This window comes from Oryza sativa, chromosome 5 (genome assembly GCF_034140825.1).
Source record: "Oryza sativa Japonica Group chromosome 5, ASM3414082v1".
NCBI classification, from domain to species: domain Eukaryota; kingdom Viridiplantae; phylum Streptophyta; class Magnoliopsida; order Poales; family Poaceae; genus Oryza; species Oryza sativa.
This window is the reverse complement of record NC_089039.1, coordinates 3,392,888-3,409,023: the sequence shown is the minus strand read 5'-3', so window position 1 is coordinate 3,409,023 and position 16,136 is coordinate 3,392,888. Positions and strand designations below refer to the sequence as shown.

At 39.2% G+C, this 16,136-nt stretch overlaps 1 protein-coding gene across 4 annotated transcripts; it reads right to left on the bottom strand.

Moving 5' to 3' along the window:
• Positions 1 to 4,197: 4,197 nt before the first annotated feature.
• Positions 4,198 to 7,804, bottom strand: LOC107276124 (uncharacterized). Of its 4 annotated transcripts, none has more exons than XM_026025372.2 (4): positions 7,567 to 7,804; positions 6,443 to 7,357; positions 4,653 to 6,363; positions 4,198 to 4,581 (listed from the first exon to the last, which is right to left on the bottom strand). In XM_026025372.2, the coding sequence occupies exons 2-3, from the start codon at positions 7,355 to 7,357 to the stop codon at positions 6,097 to 6,099; spliced, it is 1,182 nt and encodes a 393-aa protein (XP_025881157.1). In that variant the 5' UTR covers positions 7,567 to 7,804; the 3' UTR covers positions 4,198 to 4,581; positions 4,653 to 6,096. The 4 variants fall into 4 exon arrangements, with proteins under 4 accessions (XP_025881157.1, XP_066166475.1, XP_015638514.1 ...); XM_066310378.1 differs by having other exon boundaries at positions 7,590 to 7,804; XM_015783028.3 differs by having other exon boundaries at positions 4,653 to 6,339; positions 7,590 to 7,804.
• Positions 7,805 to 16,136: the final 8,332 nt, after the last annotated feature.

The following is a 16,136-nucleotide window of genomic DNA, read 5'->3' as shown; positions in this document are numbered from 1 at the left end:
GTATTAAGAAATAAAAAACCAAAAAAAGGGAAAGAAAAAAAAAGAAAAGAAACGAAGAAAAAAGAAAAACGGAAAAACCATACGTACGAAATAGGATTATATAGGAATATGATTTTTTTTCCAATTTTTAGATAGATAAAAGATGTGATTTTTCAAGTAGGGACGGACAAAGGAAATGTTTTGAATTTTTTAAATAGTAGAGATAGAGAAGTATGCAAAACTTATATACGTACGTATAAAAAAGAAAAAATATACTGTATATAAAGTTTGTATACGTGTATATAAAGTTTAAGAAATAAAAAACCAAAAAAAAGGGAAAGAAAAAAAAAGAAAAGAAACGAAGAAAAAAGAAAAACGGAAAAACCATACGTACGAAATAGGATTATATAGGAATAGGATTTTTTTTCCAATTTTTAAGAGAATCGGATCTACTGTTTTTTTCGCCGCTTTTTTTGGCATATGAATCGGACCCTTTTTTTTTAACCTTGCATAGGAATCGGACATTTTTTTTTTGGTTTTCCCCATTTTTAAGGGGAATAGGTTTTCCCCTATTTTTTTCTCCAACTTTTTTTTTCGTTTTTATGGGAATCGGACTTTTTTTTTGGTTTTTTCGCTATTTTTTATTTAGACGGACGAAGGACTTTTTTTTGTTTTTTCTCTATTTTTCTCCGACTTTTTTTTGTTTTCCCCGTTTTTTAAGGGAATCGGACTTCTTTCTCTTTTTATTTTGTTTTTTACGCTATTTTTTATTATTATTAAAACGGACGAATGAAACATATCTATATATATATAATATATACCTAATTAAAAAATAGATAAAGCTTCCGGTTAATTTTTTCGTCCGTCATTAAAGGGTGGGCCCACGCGATTTTCGCCAGTAATGCGAATCGCGACGCGTGACGGCGATTTTGACGCTCCACAAATAAAAAGAGAAACGGAAAAAAAAAGAGAGAAAGCTAGCAAGCAGCCCAACTAAAGCAGCAGCAGGCCGGCCCAACAAAAAGCAAACGCAGCCTAGCAGTCAGCCCACATAGCAAAGCAGCAGCCCAGTACAGTACTGTGCGATACTGTAGCAAACGTGAATAAGTTCACTTTAGCTCCCTTAGTTTATCACCGAATATGAAATCCATCCCTAAATAAAAATACCAGGTAACCTCATCCTTTAACTTACAATACCATGTCAATTTCGATCCCTCAGCAGTATCGTGGCCAGTTTTAACTAACATGGCAAGTGGGCCCCACACGGGTCATATGTCAGTGCACAAATAATACCACATTTTGCCTAGCTTGGGCAGCACTAGCTTAAATAATAGAAGGCTTGCCCGAGGCTACTACACCAAAAAAAAAAAGGTTGGATCCACGTCTACCAAGAATCATATAAAAATAACGAGCAATTTTATTAATTTAAAAATAAAAAACCACATGTATTTTTTTAAAAAAAACATGTGATCACCAACAAAATGAATTATTTACGACAAAATAAATTATTTTTAGAAAATAGAAAACAATCACATGTCTTTTTTTAAAAAAAAATGTAATCACCAACAGAATGAATCGTGTTTACATCCAATTTTTTTTCTATTCATCGTATGATTTCCGTCTAATTTTTTGAGTGAAAATGATTATGCGATTGGAGTGCAATGAGGTTGATCTGATAGATAGCGAGAAACATTTCTTATATTATTGCTACTCTTTACAATATGTAAAAAAAAATGTGTTTATCAATATCAAGTACCAAAAAATAACCATGTATTGCAACCAACTCATAATAATACATGACAAAAGTAAATACTTTTTGGGTTTCAAACTTTATAGTCTATAATACATAATTTTATTTTAAAGTGGTATTAATACTTTTCCTATAATCATTCATGTCAATGGATTTAGATCAACAAATAATTATGTCATGTTAGTATCTTACTTGCACCGGAAAGATTCGATTTGCTCCTACACACCCATTACTGTTGTTTTTGGGACTATCTAGAGAACTGTCGAAAGTTTTTTAAGGAGAAAACTTTCAAATCTAACTATAATATAATTTCAATATAATTTCACTATAGCTATAATGTAACTCATATATAAGTATTAAAATAATATATATATATAATATAGTTACAGTGCAGTTACATAGTAGTTACAATGTAGTTATAACTAAAATGTAACTCACTTAATTTTTCCAAAACATGCAGCAGATCAAGTGGCTAGCACGCATGGCTTCCATGATGGGGACCCTGTGTTCGAGCCCCTGCAAGCACACGTGTACAGATTTTTTTTTTCCAAATCTCGCGCGGATCGCACGGCTAGAAAATCATCTCGCGCAGATCGTACGGCCAGAAAATCGAATCGCACAGCTAGAAAATCATCTCGCGCGGATCGTACGGCCAGAAAATCGAAAGTTTTTAGCCTCCAAAACTGTCGACAGCTAGCCAGCAAAACCGTTGTTTTTTTTTATGTTTCACCCAATGCAACGCATGGGCATTTTGCTAGTTATTATATACATGCTAACTGTGTATTTTATAGCATTTAACCCTTTATTTTACCCGTAGCGAAGCACGGGCATTTTGCTAGTAGTAGATAGAAGTAGATAGAGATAGAAAAGAGATAGAGATAAAAAAAACTAGAGATAAGATGTTTTGAAGAGGTATATCAATTTGAATAAGCCCTACGCTCCATTGATTCTGGGATGTTTAACTTTTATTTGACGTCCTAGGTCAATCGGGAGTCTCCTTTTTTTTTTTTTTGTAATGTAATTTAACGCTGTAGTTCAATCACGACCGTTGCTTTCATCTTTGCCCTCCTCCTCGCGTGCCCTCGCCGACTCGCCGTCGTATCGTATGGTTCCACCGTCACCCTCGGCCGCCCGCTCGGGCACCGCTCTCCGCCACCTTGCTTGTGGGCCCGAGAACGCCGGCAAGTCTACCTTCTCCTAGCTTTGCTCCATCAGTGAGCTTGTTCGCTGACTAGTAGTAGTGGTTGCGTTCTGGTGCGTACTGTGGCAACCGGCGAGGAGGCGAAGGGGCGAAGGATAAAAAGGAGAAGATGCTCCTGGTGCTCTGGTGCGGGTTTCTGTTCTTTGTTGTTGTTCATCAATCATCATTCAAGTTGTCAACTTCCCCAGGCCCCAAATCCTTTTGGGATGAACATGTTCTTGATTTGTGACAACAGTTCATTTTGGGACACTTGGATGACTTTGACTCCAACTGTAATTTTCACTAGTGTGAAGTCACAATCATCGCAGCCATCTGTTGTCTGATTTGTTCAATCGTTTGGGCATGATGTTAATCGACCGTGATGAAAATTATGTAAGAACAATGACGCTTTGACATTGGGCTAATTAATGTTTTTTTTTTGCCAGGTCGGCCGAAGGAATGGCGACCAAATTTCATTAAGATGGGGAAGGGGCTAATTAATGTTTATGGTTAACATATCTGCAGGTTGCACACCGTGCAGTGTAGGCTCCAGGTGTGTGCGTGAGCATGTCAGTTGGCAATCTGATTGGATGCAACTTCAAACAACCATTCATGATTAGTACAGAGTTCACTAGTTCAGTGCAATTTGCAGCTTTGAATCAGCTGCAATTTTCTGAGGAAGATGCAATTCTGCTGCTTCACCTGATTTTAAGAGAAAGGCGTCTGATGTTTTGAGGAAAGAGCAGCTTTTGACAGAATGCTTGACTCTATCTGGCTATCTGTAGCATACTGGCATGCTTGTTTTTATAGTGTTTGATCTGCAAGCTATTGCAAGCTTGCAGATCATAAACTTGCAAGCTGTGATACTCCTGTGGGATGTTTCGGAGATACTCCTGCACTGATGTTTCATAGATGTACCTCAGTTTCAGAGATGTTCCAGTTTCAAAAATTCGCACCTACTCCATATCCACGCCAACTTCCTGATGACCGCTTTACGTTGATGTGAATTGACAGAATTGTCTATAATGTGAATGTTTGCAATTTCTTGTAAAGTTAACAGCAAAACTCTTGTAAAGTTAACAAAATAAAATTAATAAAATTATGGTGCAATAAAGGAGGTTGATTTCTTCCAGGTTTCTTGTAAACTGCGAGTATTCATCCACTGCATATGCAGAGCACTGAATTCAAGTTCAGACACTCCTGTGCTAATTCAATCATATTGCAAGAATGGTGCAATTAAAAACTGCAAATCAACCATTCAATTATTCTAAATATAATAAAATCACTTATAAATATGCTCCAAATGAGTTAACATCACTTTACACATTGAAATCTATAGTCCAAATCAACTTTAAAGATTTGGGCCAGTCATCTCTTTACAGATTTTGAACTGGAAAAGAGAAATCAGCACAACTAACCACTAACCACTATGGTCTGGGAAACTATTTTAAACTCTCGAGGGGACATCCCCTTGTTGTTTGCATGTCACCCAAATAATTATGAAAAAATTTAACAAGATAGATTAATATGTGATAAATCACTCCACAAACATGCAAAGGTCAAATTTAACTTCTACAAGTTAAAAAAAACGAGAGTTTAGAATCTACTCCCACTACGGTCCTCTTCTTGGTAGCATTATCTGGCTAGAGTATTCCATGTAGACTGCCTCCACCTGTTCAGAGTTACTCCCAATTAAAAGGTACCTCTTCATGATTTAAACAAAGAAAAGAAGGACATGCCAACCTGAGAGAGATATGGCTCCCTTCTGATATTGCAATTAGGTGGTGTCCATGATGACTTGCGAAAGGAAGACATGCTTACCTGAAAAAAATAACATGTGCTAAATCTGGTTGCATCCAGGCACATGAGCGTACATTATTCTACTCCTGATTCTCTTTGCAAAGTAAAAAAAAAATCCCGCCTTTCAAATATATATATATATAAAATCTTTGCACAAGGTAAAGTGTGGAGTAACTATGCAACCTTCCTTTTCAGGCTACTGGAGAAAGAACCAGTACATAACTAATGTCCAAACTGCAAAGAAAATAATCATGTGCAGCAAATCTACTCTAGCTCATTACCTATGCAGTGCCTGAAATCTTGAGTAACAGGATTTCGGCAATACTGAATCAGAGCAGAGAAAAAACTGACACTATACACAACTACACAAGCCATGAGTTCATCATGATGTAGAGTAAGCCCTAGTAGTATACTGAATCGGAGCTTGCTGTCTTGCAGACCCAATGATCATAAAACACTCAATTATCAGAAAAGATAATGCAACTTGTATGCCTCTATTATTTACATAGGAAATGAAGCTGGGAAAGTAGAATATTTTTCATAGCAGAGACGATGGACTTCAGACATGATGCAGACACGTGAGTGTTTCCAGACAGGTGAACAGGTGTTATCTTCTAAAATGCCCAGATAGTACTCCACATTGGGCAAACTGCACAGTTTAATTTCGTGGAAATTGAACAAACTGCACAATATTTATTTACTCCTGACTTTGATTCAGAAACCTGTAGATGAACTTGCAATGCCTTGTGGAACCTCTTGATTCACATCGACCTGCATTCTTCAGAAGCACATGGACCTCTTGATTCTCTTTGCAAATTGCTAGGCACCAATACACAACAATTTACAGTATTTGCAAATTGCCCATGCATGCAAGAATGAAACAGCAACAAAAAGAAACGGATTCCTAGATATACTCCCCTCAGCTGCCATCTTGGTCTATTGCAGATAGCAATTGCAAAGTGGCCATCAGACAGTCAGGTTTGCGTTTATAGGCTGGATAAACAAGGGTGCCGAAATGCATCTAAAACAGCAAAGAACCAAGATCATGCTGTTGTCGCAGCCACAGCCGCCCAGCGCCCCTTGTTCCATTGCCTAGTACTGCCTAGTGAACAACTCTAATTAATAGACAATGTTTTGATGATTAGCCATAGTACTGCCTAGTGGCAACATGTTTAGTGAACAATTCTAATTAATTAGCTAGATACGCCTAGTGGCAATAGTTCTAGTGAATAACTCTCTAATTAACGGGATACAGACAGACATGTTCTCTAATTAACTGGAATACAGATATGCAGCATTAGACACTTCAGTAGCGCTAGCCATCTCGACATGAAGCGATACACAGTAGCGCAGCCACCAGCCATCTCTCAGTCTTCGTCTTCGTCTTTCATCTCATCTTCGCCTTCCCCTTCCCACTGCCCCTCCCCTTTTCACTCCCACTCGCCCTGCCCCTTCCCCTACCCCTGCCGCTGCCAATGCCCTTGCCCCTCTTCCTCTTTCTCTCTTCCTCTTCCTCATCACTTTCATCATAGTCACTGTCGCTGTCGTTATCGTCATTCTCCTCGTCGTCATCATCATCACCATCACCATCACCATCACCATCACCATCACCATCACCATCACCTGGCAGCTGAAAAGAAGAAAACAAACAGAACTAGGACTAACCGACTAAGTCACTAAGCAATTGAAAAGAGAAAAGGAGAAGAGTTAAAAGGAAATAAAATTGAACTTACATTTGCAAGTGCAGTATCTACAAAAGTTTTCACATCTTGATAACTGATTGCGTATCCGGCTTTACAATTCTTTTGTATACCGTGATAAACCGCAACACAACGTGCTGCCCCATTCAGAATTGCACTTCCCGATGTTCCGGCTGCACATTGAAACTCAGGCACTTCAATCAGATTCATCTTATATCCTTTCACATTCAAGCTAGTAAGTGTGTCGTATCTTCTGTTAGTATGACTAATGTGCCCCCAAACTGAAGTTTGTGATCGCAATGCTGGCCACCCTTGTAAAAAGACATTCTCAGACTCAACTGGTGGTGATTTTCCTAGCTTGATACGTGTATGGTCCTCGGGACAAATGATAAAATTATCCGCATCTTGATATGAGTAGTAGATATCCTCACGGTTCAACTTAAGAAGCATCAGATCAACTTGAGTGTTAACCGCAACTACTTTTGCATCGCAGAAGTATCTGTTCAGATGCTCACTCTTATCATCCACTCCTTGGAGAGAAAGAAGGTGCCTCTCCTGATGGATGCACAAGACTTTGAAAATAAATGATTTATTAAGATCTTTTGGGGTAAGGTCATGGTTCTTTGCATCATAGTAATCATCCAAAGCATGGGCTGTGGTTAGAAGATAAAGTATATTTCCCCTCTGCTCAATAACAAACCCAGTGCAGAGCTCAGTCGGAATAGTAGTTTCCTCTATTTCGGCTCTATCCAGATTCTTATTAATGGGGAGCCTTTTTAAGATTCTACAGAAGTGACGGAAAGCAGACTTGTTATCTTCCTCTTGATGCCTCACATTCACCTCGATGTTGAAAACAGAGTGAATAGTCTTAGAAACAAGATGATGCTTTGCTGGATGAGTGAGAAGATGCGGGGCAGGGAAGACGTTGTCGTTGTTTAAATCAGCCATCTAAAGAAGGATAGGATAGTGAGATGGATTTTCAGAAAAATCAACAAAAACTAGAAGACAAGAATGAATGAGAACACATAAAAAGCTTAAAGTAAATGAAATTGCAAACCAAAATTCAAAACAAACAAACAAACCAACCAATAGAAATCGAATAGAAAGGACAAGATGTGAACTCGAAAAAAAAGGGAAAGAAAAGAAAGGATGTGAACCCGTTAGCAACGGCAGCACGAACCGAGGCCACCCCAGCGTTGGCCGCCGCGTATCCATGCCAATCAGGCGGCATGGATCCAGGGCAGCCATCGCGTGTTGAAGCTGTCCCGGCATCGCCATGCGTCCGGCCAACCGCCGGCGGCAACGATGGGTAATAAGGCAGGAGCTCAGGGGAGCAGGAAGAAAGAAAGAAAGAAAGAGAGAAAGAAAGAGGCGGAGTGAACGGCGTGCGTGACTCGTGAGGAAGAAGAGAAGAGAAGTGTCTGTCCACGCGGCAGGGGTTGAGACGTGGCGGATGGCTTTGTGCTTACGTGGAGGTAACTTTCTTTTTCTTTTGTGATGAGATGGCCATCGGTTTTGATGGTGGGTGGGCTCGTCAAATGGGCTTCTATGCAGTCCCTATTCTAATACGAAAAGGGCCCATCTAAATGGTTTACTTTGAAGCCCAATTCGAAGAATTCACAGGCAGGCCGGTTTACATTCTACTACCCCAGTTTTGGACCTCTATATCGATCCATTCTCATTAGGTTAGGGTTTTTACGCCATTATCGGTTCTGGATCTAGATGATGTAAAAAAGAATCCATGCCCGAATCCGATGGAAGGGGAGCTAGCTGTTCAAGAGAGGAAGGACTAGACAGGAGAAAGGCGCGCAACTTAAGTTAATTAAAATGAACATACACTAGTAAGTACAAAATAAAAAAAGAAGCCAGATCTATTTTTTTGACATCTATATATCGTACAAAATAAAAAAGAAGCCAGATCTATTTTTTTGACATCTATATATCCAGATCTAGGAGACAAAAGTAATGTATACTTGAGATTAGTTGGTGGACATGCATGCATGAGATGGAATGGATTACAGTAGTAGAAAAGTAGCAGCAGCTAGCTAGCCAAGCAGGGAAAGAAAACCAAATCGGCATCACACAGGTACAGCAGAGAGAACGAAATCAAAATGCCAAAAGACAACTAACATATATATAACATATATATAGGGAGTGGATTCTAATCCCTCGAGGGGATATCCTCTCGTATAACTTTTTTCTTCCAAATTCGATGCAAATAGTTGTAAAAAAATCTGAAAAAAATTGACAATGTAGATTATAATGATACCTACTAGTCCACCAAAATTCATGTTCAAATTCGATCTACACATCGAGAAACAAAAAAGAAAAATTTAGATATAAACAGTACGCTACTATTCATACGCTGAATTTGTCTTTTTTATATCTCGACGTGTGAGTTGAGTTTGGACTTAAGATTTTGTGAAGTTGTATATATGTGTTGTATGAATGTTGTCAAATTTTTCCAGAATTTTTCATAACCATTTAGATGGTTTTTGAGCAAACGAGGGAACATCCCCTCGAGGGATTAGAATAGTTTCCCATATATATACGATTGTTCTACGAGGGAAGAAGAGGGACTTACCGTTGCAACTTGTGCGGCACAGATCGACGAACTGCGTGTGTGCGCTTGCGCTCTCCAGTCCACAACCTCGATCGCCGGCAAAGCAAACTGTAGATCGAGGCAGATCGATCGACGGACTGCGTGTGTGCGCTTGCGCTATCTCCAGTCCACAACCTCGCCGGAAAAGCAAACTGTAGATCGCGATGAATGGACAAGCAAAACTTTTTCAAGATGTGTTCTTGGCTTCTTGCAAGAATATATATATATATAGTAGATCTACCAACTGATGAAAGAAATGATAGATGATGCATGCATACCGTCTGTTTTGCTTGCAACCTCTCACGAGCGGAGAGAAGACCCGGACATCTCTGCAACCTCTCACCCGCGGCCAGCTCCTCCAGTAGTGATGAGATGAGACATGAGAGAGCTCGCCATGGACCGGAGGTGGAGAACACTGGTTGTTGGGGGACTCAAGAACACAGGTTGCTACTTGCTAGGGAGCATTCAGTCCGGCCATCGCTAGCTGATGTTAATGCCAAGGAGCTGCCTCTAGCCATGCAGACTAGACTTACCTGAAGATGGAAACTGCACCACTGCCCAAAGGCTGTAGAGAAAAAAGATATGGACCAAAGAATACTAAGAATAGTACTGTGCAGAACTGCAGCAGTTGCCTTCAATACAGCTCTCCCTGCAACACGACATATACGCAGCAGCCTTCAACTCTCTCCCCACAACTTCGGCGAGGATAACCGGGTATGTAAATATGGTGTAAACCTTGACTCTACATTCAAAAAACAAAATTAATTCAAACATGTGGACGAGATGATATTACACAACTATATATAAACATGCATTATCTTGTCCAAACTCGGCTTCTTTTGTGAGATAAAAAATAAAGAAATTTAAACCAAGCTGATACGATCCATCTAGTGAAACAAAGCTTCCGTTTCTCATGTCTGCGTCATTCCCACCCCAGGGACGACTCGAAAGGCAAAAATATGCCACCGTTGCCTCCCTCCCTCTTCCTCCTCTTCACCTCGTCCCTGCCCAAGCGGCTCGTCAACAAAGCCGGACAACCACAAGGATAGTAGCGGCGGACGCTTTCTCCCCATGGAAACCTCAACGGCTGGGGTACCATGGCCCAGATCTGCGTCTCCTCCACTGGAGTTAGCGAGGAGAACCGTGGAGGAGGCGGTGGCGGAGTGGAAGAGGGCATGGAGGCGGTGCACAGTGGAGTGATAGGCGACGGGGTAGATGGCACGGCGACAGTGCGTGGAGGAATGGCAGGCTGCGCGTGGGGGAGGGGCCTGTGTCGTCGGGTTTGGCATCACCCTAGCCAGATCTAGTGCCCCGCCCCCCCCCCCTCCTCTCGTCTGCGGAGGAGTGGCGGGTGGCGGGGGAGGAGCCTACGCGGTAGTGGCGAATCTATAGGCAACCGGATCTAGGTCCCGCTCCGGATTTCGCTAGGAGCGGCGGGATGTCGCCACGGCCGGTGACTGCGGGTGCGGCGACGACAAGGAGGGCAGCGTGGCTGGCAATGGTGGAGCTTTGAAGTGGTGGCGACGGGTGCAAGAGTGGGTGCTGTAGGCAAAAGTCTAGCTTGGAGGGTTTCCTGAGCCGACAACAACGACTTCTTCGGGCGTCGTGACTCTCCTTGGGGCGTTATCGAGCGGCCACACTTCCCCTCTCTAGCAGGACTCTCCGAGTGAAAACCTAGTCCGGTAGGACGGGCAACGATGGCATCTATGACGTCATGACCTCCCTGTAGCCATTGCCTAGAAGGTCTTTGTTCCTCGCCGTTGTCATCTTCTCTCGGTTTGGTCGTCAACGGTTATAGATTGCCCTCATCAGGTTGGAGTGAGGGACGAGTGGATCTCCTTCTCTCTCGCCCTCTCCCTCTCCTCAACCCCTCTACATGAGGATAATCCAGAGCTCATCGATGATCTTCTGTGTGGAGTCGATGTTCGGTGGGTTGTTTGCGACTACCTTATAGGTTTAGCGGTGATTGGCTTGGTGCTAGCTTGTTCTCCTAGGATGTGCAAAGAGCTACCAGCTTGCAGTGGCCGTGTGTTTGTTTTTTTTCGGCTACAATTAATTTTCTAAGATTGTAATCTTATAATATTTTCTTGCTTCATCAATATGAAACCTTGCAACTGTCTTGGTCATTTGAAGAAACAAATTTCAAACCAAAAAATTGTCCTAATGATTTTTTTTTCAAAATTTGTTGCTTTTATATCTCAGAAATGAGGTCGAGTTTGTACGAGATTTACATGGTTATGTAACTATCATCTTATCCATATGTGTGAGTTTTTGTTGAATTTAGATAACTTTTTGTTAGAGTTTACAATAGTTTTCACCTAAGTTAAGGTTCCATCGTATATTTACCCAAGATCACTAGCTGACCAGCCCCACCTATAATAATGAAATGAAAAGAAATGTAGCCAGTCACTAGCTGAACTTTTTGTTAAAATTGTCAATTAAACAATATAAGGGGAGTAGATGACTGTGTGTATCGACAGTGTATAAGGGGAGTATTACTTTCAAGTTTGAACTGGCTAGGCGTTGATAGCTAAATTTGGTACAGGTTTTGTTCGGTTATTAGTCAAACAATTAGCCGAATGAATTTTTTTGGAGTAAAGTTACCGTCGTTTCGAGTTTTTTTTCCTTTCCTTTCTTTGTTTTTCTTCCTTCCTTGGTATAGGCCGGTCTGGCTGAGTGCGTCGTGTATCAAAACTCTATTCTTCTAATTTTTTTTTAGAGAAGGGTATTTTCTACCCAGCCTCTATGTCCAACCAGATATATACGGCCATTGAGATAGAGAACTTAGCCCCGCAAACAACCCAATCTGAATTTTGCTCCATAGGAGATTTGAACTCAGGACCTTAGGGAGAAGGGTATTTTCTACCCAGCCTCTATGTCCAACCAGATATATACGGCCATTGAGATAGAGAACTTAGCCCCGCAAACAACCCAATCTGAATTTTGCTCCATAGGAGATTTGAACTCAGGACCTTAGGGTACTACTTAGGTCACTGTAACCACTAGGCTACATGCCCTTTTGTCTATTCTTCTAATATATTGACGTGTAATCATTTTGCGCGTTCGCGAAAAAAAATGAAATTTTTTGGCTTATTATCGATTTGGTTGTTAGCAGATAGTTGTTTTGGTGTTAATTAAATAGATGCGATGACACTATATATATAGTCCTAACTGCCCGAACTAATCGATATTGACTACTTATTGTTACTGAGGACATGCTATTATACTGTTACATGGGATGCATGTAAACGGTCTGACAACAGTCTCGCCCATTTCCATAACGATATATCTTTCGTATACAGAATCTATAACGTAGAGCTGGAAAAAAATTAGTACTGAAATTAAATATCAGAAAATTAGAAATAGAACTATACGGATGAAAATGTGTCGGTATCAACCCGGAACCGGTAACTGCTGTCGAAAACATGAAACTGCAAAATCATCACATATTTAGTTCACCATAACTATATAATATGACTGTAAATTAATTAAAACTTACACCACATAATAAATTACAACCTATATCTCTGTTTTAGCCGTGTAATTAATTACATTAGGAATTTGGTTAAAAAGTTGATTGACTTTTACACTTTGGGTGAAACAGATGCATGACCATATAGGTATTAGAAATACGGCAATTACAATATTGTAGAAATGGTAATTTCCGCAGAAACACAGTAATTATAGTATTGTAAAAATGGTAATTTCCATGCATAGAAATATGGTTGAATATGAAAACGGTTGGTAAAACAACAAATCATTTCCATTTTTTTACCATTTTTGTTTTTTTTGTCGGTTTACCATTTCTATTTCTGTATGGGTCGGTCGGTAGAAAAAGAAAATAAGCGCGTCCATAAATTCGGGATATTCTAGGTGCGGTCAACGGGTCAAGGTTGAAGAGAAAACAAGAGTATATGGGGTAGCCAAGAGCCAAAAGCTGTTGAGAGTGCATCTGTGCATGGAAAGGCATCGAAGAGAAGTATGGCCGATATATCGATCGATCAGGACGATGTACTGCGAACGGGACGACATGCACGCTATATATATATTTTTTTCTTCCACGTATTTATACTTATTTATGCTGCGTCATTACAACAATAATCGAAAATATTACGGGATTGGAGAAGATATCCCTAAACACAATCTATCTACACGTAGGGTACTTGGGTGTGTTTGTCGTGTTTTCGATCTTTTGCTGTCATTTTTTCCTTCTCTTCGTTTTTGTTCGTCTCGGTCTAGGCGGCTATACCCTTTTTTTTAAGAAAAAATAACAAAATTGTTATGTACATATTTACAAGAGAAAATTCACACAAAATTTAGTCGTTTTAAGAAAATTCAAACGGTCAACTTGTAGGCAATTAACAGTATGGGTATGGAGAGGATCAAAATAAAAACTCAGTATCATATAGAGGACGAGGAAAAATTCATAGACACGAAAGAGATTGAGTGAAAATTCATGAGTAAGTTAGAAATTTTATCTATTTACCATAATTTATAACTCTCTCCGGATTTATAATACTTAACTTTAACCACTATTTTCTATAATAATAATAATAATATATGAAAATATCAACTAATATATGATTTTATTGAAGTACTTTTTAGACTAATCTATCCATATGGTCTCCATTTCTAAAACAGGTATTTTAGAAATTATTTATAGTCAAAGATTTTAAAATGTGACATCAGGCCTATGCAAAACAACGAGTATTATCAACATACAGAGAGAGCTATGTTATGGAAGACAAATTACGTTTGTCAGACCAAAAATTACCGTTCATCGATTAATTGGAATTATGTAGAAATTTGACGTTCGCAAATATGTGTATACACTTTATAATATTATGCACTTATTTGAATATGTAAATGTGTATAACTATATAAATTGAATATATTCACGTTGTTTTTTAATTGAACAGGAATAACTTAACATTAACTTAAAATATATACTCCCTCCATACTCGTATTAGAAGTCGTTTAGAATAATGTTTAAGTCAAACCTTGGAAATATAAATCATGAATAACTCTCAAGTTGTTGAGTTAGAAAATGTAAAAATTATATGAATAGATTTGTCTTGAAAACTACTTTCGTAAAAGTATACATATATCACTTTTCAATAAATATTTTTATAGAAACAAGAAGTCAAAGTTATGTTTTGGTGACCGTGTTACTGTTCAAAACGACTTCCTTTACGAGTACGGAGGGAGTAGCTTCCAACGTCGCATTTATACACCAAACATTGACATGTTTGGTCATATTGAATAAGTAAAACTAAAGAGTATGTTAAAAATAAAACGCTAAACAAAGTCCTAAAAGACTACTTTAGGTCATCATCAAGTACAACATACGGGTGATTATTCGGACGATTAAACGGAGAATATGGTCGATTAATCACTAAATTAAAACAGAGTTTTGACGTTCATGAATAACAAATGTGGATCGTATCACATTAACCGAATGGATTTGCTGTCGTTACAGTATATATATACGGCTTTTTTCCACTACACTGGTAGGGAGTATACTTTAGCACATGCCATCTTTTTCTTTTTACTAATAATGTTTACAAATTGAAAGGTTTGAAAGTAAAATATAATATTTGGTGTCATTATGATGACCCTGCTCTTTTCCGATTCTGGACTTTGGATTTTTTTTTCTCTTTACAAGATGTCAAACTTTTAGTGTTGCATCCCTGTAAAATTTTTATAGGAACACTTTTCTAAACAACTACAATTAATTTATTTATTTATATTTGGGGCCTGTTCACTTTAGTGCCATTTTCAACCTTACCAAATTTTGGTAAAGTTGCCCAAAAAGTGGCTATATTTAGTTTGCTGCCAAATTTTGGTACCTATATAAGAAATCCTGTCAAAATTTTGACAAGTCACCAAAATTTTAGCATAGTTACCAAAATTTTGGTAAGGTTTTTTTTTTTCAACAAAGTGAACAGCCCTTGGATTCTCTCTTTGGGCTGGTTGGGGCGCCAGCCCCACCTCCATAATCCCCTGCCTCTTGTTAGCTACCAATGACTAAACATGATTAGCAAAAGCTAGTTGTATGGCAAGGATACAGAGCGCTAGCTGTCTCACTGCTTCATGCTAGTGCCCAGAGTTGCAAATAAGAAAAATAAGTACACCATATACCTCGATTTTTCACAAATTTTGTTATATGTCAAGTAATATGTTTTTTTCATTACATGCGTATAGGTCTCTTAGGAACAATATCGAGTTGACAAAAGCTAGTTGTTTTAGTCATCTGATATTTTTACCACCTCAATTCATATTCTGGATTCGCCACTGTTTATATCCATAAATAGCAATCACAAAAAATAGTTTGGCCATCAATCGTCGTACTATCTCAAACGGAGCGAAAAATGGAGGGCTTGGAAAAAACCGAAACATATTTCCATGGCCTGAGCAAGGTGCTTGCTGTCTGTGCCCGGACGGGAAGCTCTCCGGAATTCTAGCATCCAAACATTAGCCCTTGGCCCGCAAAGATATCACCGGGGCCCAGCATTGTGCAGACAGCAAAGATGCAAAAGCTGCTCCCTACAAGACGACACACTCTCTGCAAGACTGGACACACACACTCTCTCTCACTCTCTCTCCCTCTCCTTTGCAATAGTCTTTGTTCTCATCTCTCGTGTTGCTGCGACTACACTTTTGCAAATCTCTCCCGTGTCTGTAGACCCCTCTCGCGTAACCAGATTATTTCTTTATCAAACCCAAAATTCGAGTCTCACGTCAATAAATTTAATTTAGACCAAACCCAAAATGTCTTTGTGTGGAGTATGAAATGGAGAGAGTAACACTAAGTACATTATACCGATATACCATTGGTGTATATATTAGCAAAATCCAGCAAAATTGAGGTGACACTAGGGAAAAATTCCCCAAGAAAATATCCAAAAGACAAAGGTAATTAAGTCGAGCAAGCACTTATTGAGATCACATGTTTCTTCTGCAGTGACCAAATACTCAATTCTTATAAATTCAGTACTCCTATTTTCTATCCTAACTACAAATTCCAAGCTCATCAAAGCAGGGCTCAGAGTTTGGCTCTACAAGTCATTTTTCAGTTTCTCAAGTTACATAAGGGCATCCTTAATATTGAGCCACACAATAACC

Coding starts and splice junctions, on each gene's coding strand:
- LOC107276124 (XM_066310378.1), bottom strand. CDS start 7,640: ATGCCGCCTGATTGGCATGGATACGCGGCGGCCAACGCTGGGGTGGCC. Junction 7,358..7,589: donor CCAACGCTGGGGTGGCCTCG/GTTCGTGCTGCC, acceptor ATCCTTCTTTAG/ATGGCTGATTTAAACAACGA. Junction 6,364..6,442: donor TAGATACTGCACTTGCAAAT/GTAAGTTCAATT, acceptor GGTTAGTCCTAG/TTCTGTTTGTTTTCTTCTTT.